Below are 20,274 nucleotides of genomic sequence, written 5' to 3' on the forward strand. Positions count from 1 at the left end.
ATATATATATATATATATATATATATATATATTTATTTTATTTACATAAAAGAAATACTTGAATTTCAGTGTTCCGGTGGCTATCCATTAGATGGCAGTATTGTCCTGTTTAACTTCTCCGTTCATGATGAGTATATCATTTCGGCCACCGTGTTCAATGGAGAAGTCTGTTCTACATATTTACAGGCAACATACACCTTCCCCTTCGAACTGTCCTGGATGAACTGAAATTCTTGTTTCCATTCGTTTTGGAACTTGCAAGCGTATTTCTTCATCTTGCTCGTCGACGGCGTCGCCATGTCTGTAATTTCCTCGTTCTTCTGCTTCGTCTCCTTGTTGTGTGCGCAGTTGTGCACTCTACTCTCTAAAAGCCCTAGATGTTATGACGTCATTGGGCAGGCAAGCTGTTTATATTGTGGGAAAGCGGACGTGAGAACAGGCTGTCCCCACTCAGTCTCAGGTCCGCATTGAGCTGGAGGGGGCGTGGCCTCCAGTTCCGGCTGAATACCGGGAGTTTGTCGGGAGAAAATCTCTGCCGGGAGGTTGTCGGGAGAGGCGCTGAATACTGGGATTCTCCCGCTAAAAACGGGAGGGTTGGCAAGTATGGTCTTGTGGAGAGTGCTCAGAGACTATGGGGTATTGGACCGCCTGATTGTGGCGGTCCGCTCCCGGTATGATCAGTGACAGAGCTTGGTCCGGATTGCCGGCAGTAAGTCGGACCTGTTTTCAGTGATGGTTGGACTCCGCCAGGGCTGCCCTTTATCACCGATTCTGTGCACAACTTTTATGGACAGACTTTCTTGGTGCAGTCAGGGCGTTGAGGGGATCTGGTTTGGTGGCAACAGGATTTGGTCTCTGCTTTTTGCGGATGATGTGGTCTTGCTGGCTTCATTTGACCAGGATCTTCAGCTCTCACTGTATCGGTTCGCAGCTGAAGCGACTGGGATGAAAATCAGCACATCCAAGTCTGAGTCCATGGTTCTTGCCTGGAAAAGGGTTGAGTGCCATCTACGGGTTGGGGAGGACATCTTGCCCCAAGTGGAGGAATTATAGCGCTTCAGGGTCTTCTTCACGAGTGAGGGAAGAGTGGATCGTGAGATTGACAGGCGGTTCGGTGCAGCGTCTGTAGTGATGCGAACGCAGTATTGGCCCGTCGTGGTGAAGAAGAAGCTAAGTTGAAAGGCAAAGCCCTCAATTTATTGGTCGATCCACGTCCCTATCTTTGAGTTATGACGGAAAGGACAAGATCTCGGGTACAAGCAGCCGAAATGAGTTTCCTTCATCGGGTGGCGCGGCTCTCCCTTAGAAATAGGGTGAGAAGCGCTATCATTCGGGAGGAGCTCAGAGTAAAGCCACTGCTCCTCCAAATCGAGAGGAGCCAGATGAGGTGGTTCGGGCATCTGGTCAGAATGCCCCCCGAACACCTCCCTGTTTAGGGCATGTCCGACCTGTAGAAGACCACTGGGAAGACCCAGGACCCGGTGGAGAGACTAAGTTTCCCAGCTGATGTGGGAATGCCTCGGGATCCCCCAGGAAGAGCTGGATGAAGTACCTGGGGAGAGGGAAGTCTGGGCTTCTGTGCTTAGGCTGCTGCCCCCACTACCCGACTTTGGAGAAGCGGAAGAAGATGGATGGATGGACATTTGTTTATTACTAGTTTTAGTAAGTTCTTTAAGTGTAATCTGTTTATTACACTTAAAGAACTTTGTAAAGCCCTTCTCATCATGTCCCTCCTTCTCCACAAGACTGTACGATCTCAAGTCAGAAGCAGGCTATTGAAGACATTTTTGCCTTAGCTTAAGCCGAGTAATGACTAAATTTTGCATAAAAGAAGTCTTGAATATCCGTGTCTTTGTCTTGTTGTGTCTTCGAGCTAGCTGTACTAGCCTTCTCATCGCCTGTTTCTCCATGTCTTTTCACCAGTTGCGTGTTAAGATTAGTCTTGATAGCCTCGTACTTCAGTGCTGTTTTACAGTCTTTGCATAATGCAACAGTTTTATCAAGTTTGCTGTTCTTCTTACACAATCCAAATTTTCTCTAAACTTTGGACTTACATTTTTTTTTTATATATGAACAATGAATACACAAATACAAATGCATTGTGGCACTTCCAATATACAATTCAACATAGCTCCAATGTTCCAGATTAGACCGAACAATTAACATAATAAATTAAATTCAAACAATTCTCATACAAACAAAAACTGTTAAAGAAAAAGTTAATATAAGAGACAATACAAATGAAATTAAAATAAAACATATATTCATAAAAAATTAGTATATGTAAATAAAATAAATAAAAAAATGGGCTTATCTAAAACAATCTACATTTCTCCAATAAAAATAATTTGAGCACTTTTTTATTTTAATCAAGATTTTATTGTGGATTTAAAACAAATGTGTTTTTTTCCCTTATTTGTTTACGTCATTGTGACAAGTCTCGAGAGAATTTCACATATCGGTTATTTGTCACCCTTAGTTTTTAGATTAGCATGTTTGGTAAAATTAGTTTGTGAATCGTCACACTTTTTCTCTTTGCCCGATCATTATGTTTTCTTTGATTTTTGAGGCATCATCTTCCAGAAATGTTGGACCAATGTTTGACTTTGGAGTTTCCACTGTACCTGAGTGCTTGGGAAGTAAGTAAAGTAGTAAAACCTCAACTACGGATTGAATGAAGCCTTTCCAAAGCTCGCGAGCCTCTGCGTTTGGAGCCTGTAAAGAATAACATTTTCATGGACTGACAGCTGCCCCTTCTATGATTGTGGTTCATGAAGTACTGCTCGCCCTCGTATCAAAGAGCTTGAGTACTTATCGTGGCGTAGCTGTGGCAGCTTTATTGCAGCCACCCACACCTCTTTACGTATACATTGTTCAGTATTCATATCTTTAAATGTTCCCTTACAGAAAGTCCAATGGTGATATCTTTGGTTTTGAGGTTCAGGCTGGCTGCATCCATAGTACAATCCACCGCGTTATCTGTGATAACAACCGATCCTCTGAGATCCAGCTTTTCAAGGTACTGTTCAAATACACAGTGCCAAGTGGAATTATAGCCAGACAATTTTCCATCCAACATTTCAAATGTCAACATTTTTAACTTACCTCAGTGTCCCTCTTGTCCTTGAAAAAGAAAAGTGTGCTGCCGCACAGGCACGTCCACAGTTTGTGGGATTTCTACATACACAGGAAAGATACAATCTGATTTTATGTACAAGACTGACGTATAATACAGAGCCAGACAAGATGTAAAACAACATGACTTACATTATAAAACGTGTGCTTATACTCTGGCATGAAAATATGTGTCTATTTTTCCATTTTTGTATGAATAAGGTTTGAAAAGTTGTAACAATTAATCAAAAAAGTCATTTTTAGAAAAAGCGCTTAAAATTGTATGAAATTGTCTCATCTGTTCATAAAAAAATGGTTACTGTATTTGTTTATTTGATAGGGACATTGCACTATACATATATTGCACACACCAGATATAACTACAAGCTAATTTTCTACTAAATGTGCATACAAAATACAGATGAAAAAGAAACACCACAACAATAACAGGTCACCGACAGAAAGATAAGATCAGTCCAAACCTGATGATTTTTCAACCATTTTTTTCTGTTCAATTTCAAAACAGCTACAGTCCCAAACAGTTATTGGTAAAACATTCCACAAATCCGCTGCTCTAATTGAAAACCAGTTTTGGCCAAGGGCTATGGATCTAAAATTGACACAGTAGTAGTGTTTTGAATATTATAAAATGTGTTTTGTGGCTGAAGTGAATTAATTATCTCATATTATGTTCTACATATGGTGATTGTTTATATTCAACTTGGAGAAAGCAACCACCAGGGTTAAGTAAACAATGGTTGAGCCCATAATAAATTAAGGAGCCTTAGTTGGACATTCGCATGTGCACTGGAATTAGCTCTCTCACGAGAAGAAGCAATAAAACCAACCCAAAAAAAAACAAAAGTTATAGCTCTATCCTGGAGGAGAGAGTCCATGCATATCTTAACACCAACATTTAAATTATGACTTAAAGCACTTGTTTTCCAGACACTTACACATCTCCTTTTATGGTCAGGATGTGCTCTCCTTACTTAGCACACACACACAGACGGGAATGAGGAAAATAAAACTGATGGTTTGTCTTCTCCAAGTTAGGAGTCCTTCATTTTTGACCTGAGATCCTCCAGGTACCGCAGACCTGTTTAATGACGCTCGCTTGTAATAAAGCAATTTTTTGTTTAGCAAAGCTTCTCCGACGTCTCCTTGGATCCAGCCGCACTGACGTGTCACCCTTTTGTCCGGACGAGGATGACAAGACCAGAAATACGTATCATGGCAATTCCAACTTTGACAACACCGTAGACGTGCAAACTCTTCAGGCCAAGACTCAGCTGTCTACCTGCACCTCAAGGAGAAACAGCTCTCCTTAGAGAACTTTTTTTACACATTCTGGACAGGGAGGAATGGTACAAAAGAGTAGTGAGGGAAGCCATCTATGTCAACGTTGAAAAACCATCCCTGAACAGAGGAAGTGGTCTGCGACACCACCTATCTCCCACATACAACACTGTTCTTTCAACCATTTCTAAAAGACTCCAACAGGAGTTACAAACCTGCTGTGACTAGAATACCATTTGTTTACAACTTAATGAAATGTTAATGTGGATGATTCCGACTATTTTGGACTGGTAGTAGTCGATCCACAGCGATCGTTCTGCCACACAATACCTCAATGCTAACGAGGGCAAATTTTGGAGTATAAATATTTGGGATTTTTGCATCAGCCGCTAGATTAGATCTGACCATTGTAAGTCTAAGATTAGATCTGACCAATCTAAGTCTAACAGCATGAATTGATGAAGACTACTGAGGTTTTGGCACAAGCCGCGAGACTAGATCTGACTAATCTAAGTCTATGAGCATGAAGTGATGAAGCCTACTCGGATAAGAGGCAAAACATCTTGTAAGTCAAACCAAACAGTCCAGTTGCGATTGATTGAATGCCCTGAGATGACAATGATCTGGATGAATGAGAACATTCATAGACATCAATTATATATCTGTTATTTCACTAGAGCTTTTCTTTTGTTGAAAAAACATTCATTAGGATTCAATGTTAGACATGATTGCAATATTCCATTGCATACATTTGGGCAGTGATGGGCAGTAACAAGCTACATGTAGCTAAACTACGTAGCTTAACTACATTTTCCAGTAGCTTGGCGGTAGCTTAGCTACTTTTTTTAACATGTAGCTTTTCCTGTAGCTTAGATACTTTTAGATCAATGTAGCTAGGTAGCTTACATCAAAGCTACAAGCTAAAAAGAAAGAAAATCCATTATGATTGGTTGGTGTTTGTATGATGAGTCATAATTGGCTAAGGTTTGGGCGAAATCATTACGGACTGGCTAATCAGAGGCAAGATAAGGCAGGTAATCAAAACTAGTGAGCAAAATCATGACAGACACACATTCATGTCCCATGACGATGATGGTGTCGGAGACAGGCACGCTTCAAGCTGACAACTCAAAAAAAGTGGCAGAGGAATTCTCTCTCACAGATTAGATTTTTCCTTTAGTGATGAAGATGACGTCCAGTATACCCACAATAATGTGCGTCCTTAGCTATATTTAGACAAATGTATGCGATTAGAGAAAACAATCCCTAAAACCTTAGTTTTTAGTTGTTTACTCGGTAAACCAAAATCATAACTGCTCTCTTCATCTAAGACGTCCAACCCAAATTTAGGAACACATTAGGGTGAGTTGAGTTCATGAAAAGTTTTACTGCACATAACCATTACCAACTGTTCCCAAACAACATACAAGTCATTGTTTTTTTTGTCAAGATATAGATATATGCTGCTTTTTCTTTACTAGGTAGAGAAAATAAGTAACATTATGGGGGTGGTCCAAAAAAAGGCAAACTCAATAAATACATTTAGTGGGGCGAGGGGAACCCTTGAGGTAGTTGTAGGGCAGAGGTGTCAAAGTCGTTTTCACTGAGGGCCACATCGCAGTTATGTTTGACCCCAAAGGGCCGCTTCTACCAGTTAATAATATTATTACACAATTTTTTAATGCATTTTATTAGTAGATTTAAAAAATAATTTTTTTTTTTTTTAAATATGGTATTTTGCAGTAATTTTACCTCAAAATGTTGTAGCAGTACTGTAAATGGAAACAGTACTGCTGTTTTTATGGGGGGGAAAGGCAGCTCAGTTGCCATAATTTTACTGTAAAATGTACATTAGAGATGCGCGGTTTGCGGACACAACCGCGGAGTCCGCGGGTCGGGCGGATGCATGACGAAAAAAATTGATTATAAATAGGGTCGGGCGGATGCATGACGAAATTTTTTTATTTTAAATAGATTCGGGCGGGTGGCGGTTGAACCAACTCTCTCGAATGTCTGCTGATTTTCACCCAATCAACAATAATAAGGGCGTGCCGCGTTGGTACTGCCTTTATCACCCTCTACAACATGTACAGCCAGCATGCTAGCCCAGCCACATTTTGTTCGCAGCATCTGCTTGCACACGTAAGTGACAGCAAGGCATACTTGGTCCACAGCCATACAGGTTACACTGACGGTGGTTGTATAAAACAACTTTAACACTCTTAATATGTGCCACACTGTGAACCCACACCAAACAAGAATGACAAACACATTTCGGGAGAACATCTGCACCGTGAGACAACATAAACACAACAGAACAAATACCCAGAACACCTTGCAGTTCTAACTCTTCCTGGCTGAAATATACACCCCCGCTACCACCAAACCCCGCCCACCTCAACCGACGCACAGAGGGGGGTGGGGGGGTTGATGTGTGGGGGCACAGTGTAGGGGGGGCGGGGTTTGGTCGTCAGTGTAACCTGTATGGCTGTGGAGCAAGTATGCCTTGCTGTCACTTACGTATGCAAGCAGAAGCCGCACACAACATGTAACTGGACTGTCACGCTGTCTGTATGTGTTGTAGAGGGTGATAAAGGCAGTACCATCACAGCACGCCCTAATTATTGCTGTTAGGGTGCGACCCCTGGTCTATATTATATATATAACAACTGGCGGGCGGTTGTGATTTTGATAAAATGTTAGTTCGGTTGGATGGCGGGTGGAGGACGACTTTTGTGATGCGGATGAAATACTTGCCTATCCGCGCATCTCTAATGTACATACATTTTTTTTTACAGTAAATTTTTTTTTTCTTTTTCCGCAAATCAACAACTGTAGATTTTTCGGGGTATTACTGTAAATGCCAAAACAGCAGCACAGTTTCTAACAGTAAAAAAAAAGTAGTTTTTTTCATTTAGAGATAAATGCTGTAAAAACCATAGTAAATTCCACAATTTTGCCATGAAATCTACTGCTACTTTTACATTGCACAATTTGATGGATAACTTGCTTTGAATTAATTATTATTAGTATGCATTTCTATTTAAAAAATGGTTTGAATGTTTGATATATGTGTGCATAATTAGACAATGTTTAAGTTAACATAATTTGCGATTATATGAAGTACATATAAATGTTCTCTCCCAAAATAGAAAGAAAGAATACATTTAGTAAGAAAAGTTACAGTAATTTTATTGATACATATTATTTCCAGGCTTTCGAGGGCCAAATAAAATGACGTGGCGGGCCACATCTGGCCCCCGGGCCTTGAGTTTGACACATGTGTTGTAGAGTGTTATTGGGTCCATTTGTACACTCTCAGTTACATTAACATTGATATTATACATTAGGGCCCATAGATATAAATGCCGTTAAATGTAGCTTTGATCGAGCAAGCTACTTTTGCCGTGTAGCTTGTAGTGTAGCTTGCTAAAACTCTCTGGGGATAGCTTCACCTGTAGCTTAGCTGCATTTAATTGAGAGTAACTTGTAGCTTAGCTTACTACATTTTCCAAGTAGCTTGCCCATTACTGCATTTGGGCGCTAAGTTCTGAACAGATGTCAGGAAGATCATTAATATGTACACTAAACAGCAGGGGCCCCAAGATTAATCCTTGGAAAACCCCTACTGGGCTGTCCAAAAGGGAGGACACGGTGCTCTTAAATCTTGTAAAATGTTTTCAGTTTTTCATATATGATTTGAACAGTTTTAGTGTATCTTCTGCCATGTTGTGAGATAATAATTTTGATAAAAGCATTTTACAATTTACAAAGTTCCAGTTAATCTACAGCAGGGGTCCATCAAACTTTTTGACTCGGGGGCCGCATTGGGTTGAAAAAATTTGGCCGGGGGCTGGGATATATATATATATATATATATATATATATATATATATATATATATATATATATATATATATATATATATATATATATATATATAAAAATATATATATATATAGATATGTTCCGAGCGCGATGGAAAATTGCATTTTTACACAGGCTCCAGCACCACCCGCGACCCCGAAACGGACACACGGTAGAAAATGGATGGATGGATGATTTGCCTGAGCGGCTGAGAGACACCGAGAGTAACAAGCGGTAGAAAATGGATTAGAAAGGACAGATTTTAAAAAATAATAATTAAATTAATTTTTTTTTTTTTTTATTTAACTTGAGACTTTCCGCGGGCCGGATTTTGGGGACCCCTGATCTACAGTAATGCAATACATACAATTTGACACATTTGCAAAGACAAGTATAAATACATTAGATATGCCTGTCTTTGAAAGGCAAATACAACATTTATTAAAGATTATTTTGGGTTAATTTCCTAAAGAAATCACACACTTTAACCCCAAGCTCCATTTGATGACCAAATATCATTGGTTATTTAGTGTTACCAATATTTCCACACACAGTGTACTGGTACATGGGACTTAATTGAGAATAAACACACAAAAAATGCATGCAATTTGGATTTTTTACCTGTGTTATCTCCTATAACAGAAGGGGTGGGTAACATACAGCACATGGGCCATATGTAGCCCATGAGAACATTTGATCCGGTCCCACATGCATGTCATAAAAGTGTCCAAAAAAACATTTAATATGTTTAGTCCTTGCATATAAATAAGTCAGTTTGCAATCAAATACGGCAAAACCCTTACCTCATTTTTAAAAGACCTTTTCTCCAGGTATCCCTCATGGTAACAGTGTGGCAGCTTCCTCATATTCCGCACTTGTGGATTGCTCATCATGAAGCTTCTCCTCCAGATAAGCTAGACGACAACAACAACAACAAAAACAAAGAAAAATCTCTTTTAAAAGGGCTCTCAGTAAGCAAACATGTTCACTTTGAGCCAGCTAAAAGCAGGGAGTGAAGTTGTTATATCATTTGGTCTCAGTAATTTGTGGTTAGATGAACCTTTTTTTCCCACAAGCAAGACTTCCGTGTTCTTATAAGCCTTGTAATTCCCTGGCTCATGTCCAAAAAGGTTGTCCGAGTATGAGTGCAACCTTGCAGAGAGCAAAATAAGAAGAGCAAACAACACATATCTCATTGTTACTGCTGATACTGCAAATAATGTCAATAGGTCGTCATGTTCAGATGGGAGTTTTTTGTGTCAACACATTTGACACAAATATGCACACATATTGTGCATTATTTACACAAGTTAAACAAAGCTCTTGAGAAAAATAACATGCATTTTTTATTTTTTTTTATTTTTTCAAGATGGCGCCGCTGTAGTGGCTGCTGGTGGCAGGAGCTCTGTGCTCTTGTGTCATCCTTTTGTGTTCCTGATGTTTCCCTCTTGTTTTCATGTGTTTTTTTTTTTCTTGGGGCCTTTTGTTTCAGGACCCTTTGGGACTGTGTGACAAGGGGTGGCACTTTCGTGACTTCTGCTGTGCTTTTTTGTGGACTTCTGGATCTGACTCCTGGGAGCCTTTTGGCCATGGAGACCAGCTGCTGGGTCTCTGCCACATCAGAGTCCATTTGGAGAGACTGGAGGAGATGCGGATGAAGAGACAGGGCTGCGGCTCGCGCTGAGCACCGGGACGGACGGGCTTCACAGTGTCTTGGCCGAATGAGCAGGTATCGGACACCTCGGTCTCCTTAGACGCATCCATACTTTTTTGCATCTGCCATCATCTGTGAATTTGTGTCAGAGGTAGTTGAAATTTGATTGCTGTTCCATCCATCTTGATCTTGTTTGGCGAGGACTCTTATATTTTGCTAATTATCTTTATCCATCTAATTAATCTTGGTTTTCTTTGTGTCAATCTTCAAGATGTTCTCCTTTTCTGCCTCATTGACTCTGCCCACAATTTCCTGGAGAGATTCCTCACTCTGCCAAAAGCACAGTATCATTTATTTGGCATGGAATGGTATGGTATGGTAAGGTATAGTATTACCATACTATACCTTACCATACCAAATAATTTCTGTTCACCTTGGGGACCTGCTGCGGATATGGGTACGGCCTGGCGCGAGATGTTAGTGTTTTGAAGATGTTTCTCTGTGTACAAGTTGAAGAGGCATGGTGACAGTATGCATCGTTGTTCTACAGCTCTTTTTATCTGGATGTAATAAGATGTTCCTCTCTCAAATCAAATAACAGCCCTTTGTGTCCGGTATGAATTCACAATCAATTTTCAGGTCTCGCACGTATGTTCCAATGTTTCTCATGTACTAATATATTTTCGTGATTGACTCCATAGAAAACCTTCTTGTAATCAATAAAGCACAAATACACTTTCTTGTCCACTTTGCAGTATCGTTTCAGATTGTAGTTAGATTGCAAAGTCCTTCTCCTGTTCTCTTTCTAGTCTTTAGACTTCTTAGGAGTTCACTGATTTTGTCTTCAATCTCAATATTTCTGTTTCAAAAGAGAATGATTCATAGTAACGTGTAGTAGATTTATTAAACTCAGTGTTCTACATTCTATCATACCACATGATGACTTTCGGTTTCTCTGGTCTGCATATAAAGCTGAATTTGTTTATATGGGTTGGAATGTGCCCTGTCTTGTAGATCTTGTTCAATAGGGCGTGCACAAGGTACAGTCTTTCTTTGTCCATTGCCTTTAACTACATCTGCGGTCCCCTCCAAGGTTTCTCATTGTATCTAATTGGGTTGAGTTTTGTCTTGCCTTGATGTGGGATCTGAGCCGAGGATGTCGTTGTGGCTTGTGCAGCCCTTTGAGACACTTGTGATTAAGGGCTATATAAATACACTTGGGTTGATAGATTGATGATTATTCAGTGGCCAGTTTGCTGTACTTGCTCCTTGTCGTGAATTTCTGTGAACATGTTCAGTTCAGTTGAATCTTTGTTCAGTACCACTGCGTTGTCCTCGTAGCAAATGTCAGCAACAGGGTAGTGTAGGTCTTGACTTGCTTGATGCTGTTGTGGAATCTCACATCGATCGGATTGTATCAATCTGTTTGCGATACAACACCAGGGCTTTTCCACATGTAAAGTCTCCTCTCCGGGTGTTCAAAGTGGGTGTTTGCAATGACAAGGTTTGAAGTTGTGAAGGTCTGTGCACCTTTTATTCTGCTCTCCAATTCCAAACCTTACGGCAGTGCTTCTGAATTATTTCTTGTTATGCACCCCTTTGGAAGAAAAAACATTTTGTGCACCCCCAAACCTCAGCTGCAACTTTAAATAGTAGCATTTGTCTATACAATTGTTATAAGTACACCTCTGCATGACGTTGTATCTTTATTAACATTAAAGAAAAGAACAAAGAAAGTAATAAAGATTACCTTACAACACAGGTGTCCGCATCTGGCCCGCCCCATTATTCTTTGTGGTCTGCGATTGCCTGGAAAGAATGTGCATCAACTTTATTTCATCTTTATTGATTAATGTATCTACATTTTGACAAAAGAAAAGCATGAAGGCATGCAAATGCAGCTCTTAACTCAAAATTATTTGATGTAACAAGCTACAGTAGGAAAGGGATTTATACGGCCCCATTGCTAGGTGGATCTCGCATGAGAGGAAGAGGAGGGGTTAATCATACACAAATGACTATTTTTAGTCGCGGCGGAGATTGTGTGTGTATGTGTGTGTGCGTGGGTGGGGGGGACAAAATGTTTTCTTCTTCCTAGAAAGGGCCGTAACAGAAAATAATTGAGAAGCATGTGCTGCACCGACTCCAATGCTATGTCCCACTGTTGTCTTTTGGCATCGCTGGTAACAAAGCGATCACCAGTGTGGCAATGTGTTGTTAATGAGGCAGTAATTGAAGAGGAAGTCCATCAAAAAGTTATCATAAACTCTATTTTGGTGGTGAAGATGCAGTAGAGCCAAAATTAGCTACATTAACCAGGAAAAATAAGTTCCTATTGGTATCGATCGCCACAGCATAATAGAAAATAAGATAATACATATAATATGTATTATATATATATCAGTGGCGTGCAGTCACTAGAGGCAGGGGAGGCGGGGCCTCACCTACCATCATGGAAAGAAAAAAAATGTAAAAAGAAAAATTTTTTTTATTAAATTGTTATATGTATCCAGTGATTATACTAAAGTTATTTTCCATTTAACTTCACCAGTTTTAGATTATTTTTATTTTTATTTTCACATTTGCCGTTCAAATACTGAGAAGAGACGGTGCGGTGATCAGCAGCCAGTTGAGGCACATCACTGATTTGTGCCTCAACATGGATTGTGCACAATGACTCGGCTAACTGCTGAGCTGCTGTGCAGTGAGACTGTATTGCTATATGAATTATATCAGCTAACTAAACTATGGCATAGTTTAGTTAGCTGAGGTATATAATGTACAGTGTATTTTGTCAAAAACTGTATGTGTGTAACGTATTTCTTGTGCTGAGCATTCATAAATCTGCTGCAAAAGACGTACTGGTTGAGGCTCGCAGTAATCCGGCCTCCTGGTGGTAGAGGGCGGTAGTGATCCCAGAGATCATTCCTCGGCCGCAGAAGAAAAAAAAAAAAAAGAAAAAAAAGTTTGCAAGCGATTGTTTATTTCCTCTCGCCTGGACTTTTATTAAAAACATGGAGGATTACATATGTAAAATAAAACTGTTTTCTAAACTGGACTTTCAATCGAAGCAGGAAGTAAAAATTTAAGGTAGACCAACGCCGGAGCTAAAAGGTTTGCTTTTGACTTCGGGACAGAAGACCCGTTCTTTTCAAACGGCATGGTACACACGCAAAGGCTGGCTGCATCGATGTCCAGCAAGAAAGGTAAGACCATAATAATGTTTTTTTTATTAAATGTGCTTTTTTGTGTGCTACAGTTGTGTAAAGAATGCTGGTATGAGCTTTTAAACATAACCCGTTAACTGCTGCCAATCACATGGTGAATAAGATACTATTTAGGGTTCATATGTTTGTAAATCTGACTGTGATGATGCAGTGCCTCACCAGACATTAACCTCACACCACTGATATATATATATATATATATATATATATATATATATATATATATATATATATATATATTAGAATACATATAATACACACATAAAACTCAATTTAGCATTTAACTTAGGCCCAACAATTTTTGAATATACTTTAAAATCTGTGATCTCGTGAAGCTGTGATATTTGAAGGTGACGTGAATTATACCGTATACAATTTTCTTATATCAATGTGAAGTAGCATGTATTTGTATTTGCTCGTAGAATCCTTTAGAGGATTATTCTATAAAGGTCAAAAGTGCACATGTCCATCACAAGCACTCCAGAGAGTGGGGGCTTTTGCCCCCAGTACATTGAGGAACTTAAAGGACAGCAGCAGTTGGATTTTAGGAGAGATAATAGAAACATTAGCAACATCTGGTAGGAAGCCCCACAGATAGGAGTAGAGAATAGGGGTTGGAGGTCGTCCGACTCAAACCGATCACAAGAAATAGGTTATCTGGCCAAACAACAAGCTGGGCTTTTGTCCAAGGCTAGAGTTACGAAGAGTGCGGGTCTTTGTGTAAAAGCACAGTGTTCAGAGAGGGCATCAGATGAGAGTAATCTGGCCCATACTCATTCTCCTGGAGCTGCAGCTCCAGTCGGAGGCTCGCTGAAACAAATAAAGCTTCTTGTTCCGACGATTCCTCGTTGGCGTCTCCTTGGCTCATCATCCATCACATGACCATCAAATATACAACAAAGGTAAGGACAATGTGTCTAGGACTCTTGGTTTGACTCGGCCGGGGTTTGAACTCACAACCTACCGATCTCAGGGCGGACACTCTAACCACTAGGCCACTGAGTAGGTTGTGGAAGAAAAAAGTAGACGAGTAGAACTAGTTTCACCTGTTTTTTCAAATCTATTTACTTGTGCGCTTGTAGGAAGTCTCGCTCTAAACCTTTACTTCACTTTAATCGGCTCAAGGTGAACACATAACTGTTATTGACAACCCTTAAAACGACCTTTGTCTCTGGTTTTGTCGTCGATCTCATCTGAAGGATGAACAAGCAACCAGGGAGGACCGTGAGTCAGCTGCTACCATGTTATCATGAAGGCTACTTGAGGAAGCAATCATTGCACGATAAGGTAGGGGTTTTGCAGCATTTGTTTGCAAACTGCCCTAGACAATGCGGCAAATGCACATGCAGTATGTTTATTATAACACATTATGAGCATTAATGATTTAATCTTTTTTGGAAAATGGGAGACCGGACCGAATACATTTTTCTCAAGTGCTGCATACGGCCCCTTAGTTGTATGTTGCGCAGCACTGTCATCATTCCTGGGGTCCAAAACAGATTAAGTTCACCTCCCGATATTGGTGTATTAGTGCATAAATGCACTAATATTGGGAGAGGACCATTAGCAAAATGTAAAAGTGACAATAAATCTGGAGCTGTAACTATCATACTAGTTCCTGTTGTCTGCAGCGTGCAGCACATTACAGCAGGTGATTGCAATTTTTTAAAAAGCAGACAGGCTGTGTTTAAAAGTATTCATCAGAAACCATATCAAAGTTGTACCTCAGAGTATTGTTAGGATCTGATAGGATGAAGCGGAACAAGTTAAAGAAACCATATGTAACAATTTCATGTCAAGTCATCGATAATTGGCCCTGATTGTTGTGTATCAGAGAAGGGAAGGAGGCGACAACCAGGGCAGGACTGCGGTTTACAAGGTTTATTTGAAACCTTTGATGAATATGTGGCGTGTGTATGCTACTCAAAGTGAGTGAGTGTTGACTATGTGTAAAATTAATAATATAAATGTTACCAAGGGTTGTTGTCTGTAAATGTTGGTCGTATCTTTCGTCGTTATCCAAGGGGGCAAGGCGAAGAGGCAGTTCGTGGACAGGCAAGTGGTCGTGGGCAAGAGCAGGGCAGCGGGGTCTGGGTCCGAGCAGGGAGGTCGTGGATCGAGGAGGGCAGTTAGGAATCCGGATGGGTGTCGAGTGACAAGGCACGATCACTGTGGAAATACAAGAGGGCATGAACCAGGGGGAAACACGGAGAGATAGAGCAAAAGAAGGATGAGGAAATCACTGGGAAAGGAATGCCAGACGTGATGCTTACTGGTTAGACGTGATGCTTACTGGTTAGCGACGTTCTGGCAAAGGTTCCTCAAGTCCGCTGGTCTTTATGCCGCTCCCCCTCGTCAAGTCCAGGTGCGCTGATCAGTGATTGCTTGCAGACTTGTTGCTGTGTGGGCGTGTTGTGCTCAGTGCGAGCAGAGGCAAGTTTGAGCGTGCTGCCAGCTGAGGGGTTAGCAGAGGTGCCTGCAGCTGCAGAGGAAACCTGGGATCGAGTCCGCGTCATGACACTGATATGTCAAAAGGTATTAATAAATCATGTTTTTTTCGAATACCTCTGTAACTGATAACAGTAGTTCAGCCGGGATACCTGTATGTCGATATGTCATCGAACTGACAGGGCAAAATATATTTTCGACCAATAAAACCCATTCATGAAGTGTTTGCTGGTCTAGCCAACCTGCCTCTGGGCATGCGAACACTGGCATGTGTACCTGTATGGAAGGGCCTTTACCATCCGCACAGATCATCAAGCACTGATGTCATTGCTGGGCACTCGAGGAGCAGGGTACAGCCCCATGAGGCTGTTGAAGTGGGCTGATGGCCTAAATCAGTACAACTTCAAACTCAAATTCCTGCCAGGACATTCCAACCTGGTGGCTGACCTCCTGTCAGTGACCGTCGCAGGCACTAAGCAGCAAACAGCAGGGATCCTACTGGCGCCAGAGGAAAATGAGAACTGGGTCCATGTCCTGCACGGGTTCTGAGTGGCTTGGTCACCTTGGCAGCGCTGCAGCAGGCCTCAGCGGATGATGAGGTTCTCACAACCCTTCACAATTATGTCGAGGAGGGCTGGCTGGTCAAGGTGGATGACAACAAACAACTGTATCATATGAGCTGTCCTGTTGGGGGTCGGTGTGCCTGGCCCGGGGACATAATGCCATCACACCAGAAGCTTTGAGGTTCAGGGTACTTTGCATGGCACATGAGGGAAACCTGGTGGTGCTGCAGGGATTCCATGTGGTGGCCTCGCTTCGACATTGAAGTGGAGGGGCTGGTACATAACTGCGCCTACTGCCTTCTGAGAGGTTAAAACGGGTCAGCCTGCCACCCTGCCCCTTACACCAACTCCATGGCCTGCAGCAACATGGGAGCACATTCAGGTGGACCTCTGTGGCAAACTTCATGGCGCACCAGCACACAATCCAGTTCTTGTTGGTCGTGCATTACTTGCAGTCCAAGTGGCCTGAGGTGTTCGAGTTGAGCTCCACTACGACGCCCATCATTACTGACCGCTTGGACAGGCTTTTTGGTAGCTGGGGCTTACCCAGGGCCATCACAATGCAGAGTTTCTTGCAAAGCGTTCCATCTAGCACATTAGAACCACAACTGAAAGCAAAGAGGGTGGGAGGTAGAAAGGCTAAATAAAACATTCAAGAGCGAAATCAAGGCCTGTCTGGAGGAGAGGCAGACATTTAGCAGAGCGCTTAACCAAACACTTTTGACCATCCGGGCATCTAAACATACCACCACAGAGGAATCGCTGAACTGAGACAGCTTTTTGACTATTTAAGGGCTGGGCAGAAGGAGCCCACACCACAGGCGGCCAGAACACAGGTACAGGGCTCACAAGCCAAGATTAAGAGCCGATTGGATTCTTCACACAGAGTACGGCCCCGCTGTCTGGCAGTGGGGGACTGGGTGTGGGTTAGTTATCCCAACCGCCGGAACAAACTGTCAACTTACTGGTCGGAGTCATGCAGAGTTGCTCGAGGCTGGGCTCCTCATCTTACAAATTGGAAGATGGGTCCTGGTGGCATGCAAATCGACTGCAGAAGGTTACAGCAATTGTAGGTTGTGCCTAAATAGCAGCAGACGAGCAAGATAAATATAATTCTAGAAAAACTGGCTAGAAGCGTTAATACGTGTAGAACTGTGAACGATCTGGCGATCTCGCCGAGTGAAGTCCAAACATATACTGTATAGGTTGCCGGTGATGAGTTGATGGCAGGTAGGTGAGTTGATTAGGAAGCTGGGATCAGCCGTGCCAGGCTGAGAGCTGGAGCCAAGCTTACGCCCAAAACACGCCCACTCTCACAGAGACACCCAGAGAGTTAAACACATTGACACAGACAGAGACTGTGACAGTGAAGCTCTCGACCAAGAGTTAGGGTGCTATGAAGCCCATTTATATTTTGCGTAAGAATAAGTTACTTCAGAATCAGTTTTCCATTAAATATATATATATATATATATATATATATATATATATATATAATGGAATAATAAACTTTTATGCTCTGTTGGTAGAGTGGCCGTGCCAGCAACTTGAGGGTTCCAGGTTCGATCCCCGCTTCCGCCATTCTAGTCACTGCCGTTGTGTCCTTGGGCAAGACACTTTACCCACCTGCTCCCAGTGCCACCCACACTGGTTTAAATGTAACTTAGATATTGGGTTTCACTATGTAAAGCACATCGCTAGAGAAAAAGCGCTATATAAATATAATTCACTTCACTGTTGTGGTTTATTATAACACTGGCAGTGACTAAGACATTAATCAACACCTTGGCTATTTCAATTATATAATAGCAAAATATATGCTACATGTTTTATACCTCAATTTAAACTTTAATTGACATTAAATTAGCCTTGTTGTTGTTTTTGATATTGGTTTCATAGCAACATACAGTATTCCACGTGCTCTTTGTTTTACTTGCACAATTAAGGTAAACACTACCTTTTTACCTGTGGACTTACTTGAGGCAGGACACTTCAGGACAAATCAGTGAAGTGAAAATAAGACAACTAATAATACACAATTTACATAATAGTACCAACTTGTTAAGTGGTTAATCGTAAAAAAAAGAAAAAATAGGTTGTATTACACCAGGCACCATCAAGAACGCTGAAAATCAATAACATTGAGGGTGGCAATTATTGGGGTAGAGGGGCCCACACCGATACTCTTTCAGGGGGCCCAGAATTCCTACCAACGGCCCTGCTTCCATATAAAGTTTAGTCCCAAATATAAGTTAGAACTACATGCTATTTTGTATTAGAAATTGCAAATGTGGAGGATTTTAGCATGCATGCGCGTGTACGAGGCAGTCTGCTTCACAACAAGAGGATAGAGAAAATTAAGGAACTTTATGATTTCAACTTTAGACAACAACTGAATACAAATGGCGGACATGCGGTAAGCCTCTATACCATACAGGGAAATATACATAACTAAGGAAAAATACAAAACCCAAAACCAGTGAAGTTGGCACGTTATGTAAATCATAAATAAAAACAGAATACAATGATTTGCAAATCCTTTTCAACGTATATTCAATTGAATAGACTGCAAAGACAAGATATTTAATGTTCGAACTTAGAAACTTATTTTTTTTTGCAAATAATCATTAACTTTGAATTTAATGGCAGCAACACATTGCAAAAAAGTTGGCAGGGGCATTTTTACCACTGTGTTACATGGCCTTTCCTTTTAACAACACTCAGTAAACGTTTGGGAACTGAGAAGACCAATGTTTGAAGCTTTTCAGGTGGAATTCTTTCCCATTCTTGCTTGATGTACAGCTTAAGTTGTTCAACAGTCCGGGGTCTCCATTGTGTTATATTTTAGGCTTCATAAAGCGCCACACATTTTCAATGAGAGACAGGTCTGGACTACAGGCAGGCCAGTCTAGTACCTGCACTCTTTTACTACAAAACCACGCTGTTGTAACACGTGGCTTGGAATTGTCTTGCTGAAATAAGCAGGGGCGTCCATGAAAAAGACGTTGCTTGGATGGCAACATATGTTGCTCCAAAACCTGTATGTACCATTCAGCATTAATGGTGCCTTCACAGATGTGTAAGTTACCCATGCCTTGGGCACTAATACACCCCCATACCATCACAGATGCTAGCTTTTGAACGTTGCGCCTATAACAATCCGGATGGTTCTTTTCCTCTTTGGTCCGGAGGACACGACGGCCACAGTTTCGCTTACATGCAGTCATTTCTCCAGATTCTCTGAACCTTTTGATTATATAACGGACCATAGATGGTGAAATCCCTAAATTCCTTGCAATAGCTGGTTGAGAAATGTTGTTCTTAAACTGTTTGACAATTTGCTCAAGCATTTGTTCACAAAGTGGTGACCTTCGCCCCATCCTTGTTTGTGAATGACTGAGCATTTCATGGAAGCTGCTTTTACACCCAATCATGGCACCCACCTGTTCCCAATAAGCCTATTCACCTGTGGGATGTTCCAAATAAGTGTTTGATGAGCACTCCTCAACTTTCTTTTCTTGTCTTTTTTTGCCACTTGTGCCAGCTTTTTTGAAACATGTTGCAGGCATCAAAGTCCAACTAATATTTGCAAAAAACAACAAAGCTTACCAGTTTGAACGTTAAGTATCTTGTCTTTGCAGTCTATATAAGTTGAAAAGGATTAGCAAATCATTGTATTCTGTTTTTATTTACGATTTACACAACGTGCCAACTTCACTAGTTTTGGGTTTTGTACATCACAATCGTCTCAAATTCCAAACGGCTCATTTAAAACATGTTCGGATGAATGCAAGATTGTTTTATGAATATCTCTGTGGTCTGTGTATGTTTTGGTATTTCAATTTCCTTTTCATAAATGGAAATGGAAAAACACAAAAGTGTTTTTTTTAATTTTGTTTTAAAATACCAAAAAAACAACATTGAAAAACTAAGCGTTTTTTTGGGGTTTTTTTAATGAAAAGAAAATTGAAATACCAAAACATACACTGTCCCTTCTGTCATGCCTCCATGGTTTGATTTTATATTTTCGGGACTGATGGAGATCGCAATTACACTAAAACAGGTACCAGCAGGTAAGAAAGTGGATTTTGCAGATCAATTT

The 20,274-nt window shown here is 41.0% G+C and overlaps 1 protein-coding gene across 1 annotated transcript in view; it reads right to left on the bottom strand.

The window, feature by feature from the left end:
* Positions 1 to 17,232, bottom strand: part of LOC133644324 (signal-transducing adaptor protein 1-like) — a 32,125-nt gene extending 14,893 nt beyond the window's left edge. The window contains exons 1-6 of the mRNA XM_062038721.1: positions 17,138 to 17,232; positions 11,685 to 11,743; positions 9,084 to 9,194; positions 3,106 to 3,177; positions 2,906 to 3,022; positions 2,659 to 2,715 (exon numbers count right to left, since the gene is read on the bottom strand). Of these exons, the coding sequence (XP_061894705.1) occupies positions 2,659 to 2,715; positions 2,906 to 3,022; positions 3,106 to 3,177; positions 9,084 to 9,194; positions 11,685 to 11,743; positions 17,138 to 17,150 (429 nt within the window). The 5' untranslated portion in view covers positions 17,151 to 17,232. The remainder of the gene's footprint in view (positions 1 to 2,658; positions 2,716 to 2,905; positions 3,023 to 3,105; positions 3,178 to 9,083; positions 9,195 to 11,684; positions 11,744 to 17,137) is intronic.
* Positions 17,233 to 20,274: the final 3,042 nt, after the last annotated feature.

This window comes from Entelurus aequoreus, linkage group LG27 (genome assembly GCF_033978785.1).
Source record: "Entelurus aequoreus isolate RoL-2023_Sb linkage group LG27, RoL_Eaeq_v1.1, whole genome shotgun sequence".
NCBI classification, from domain to species: Eukaryota; Metazoa; Chordata; class Actinopteri; order Syngnathiformes; family Syngnathidae; genus Entelurus; species Entelurus aequoreus.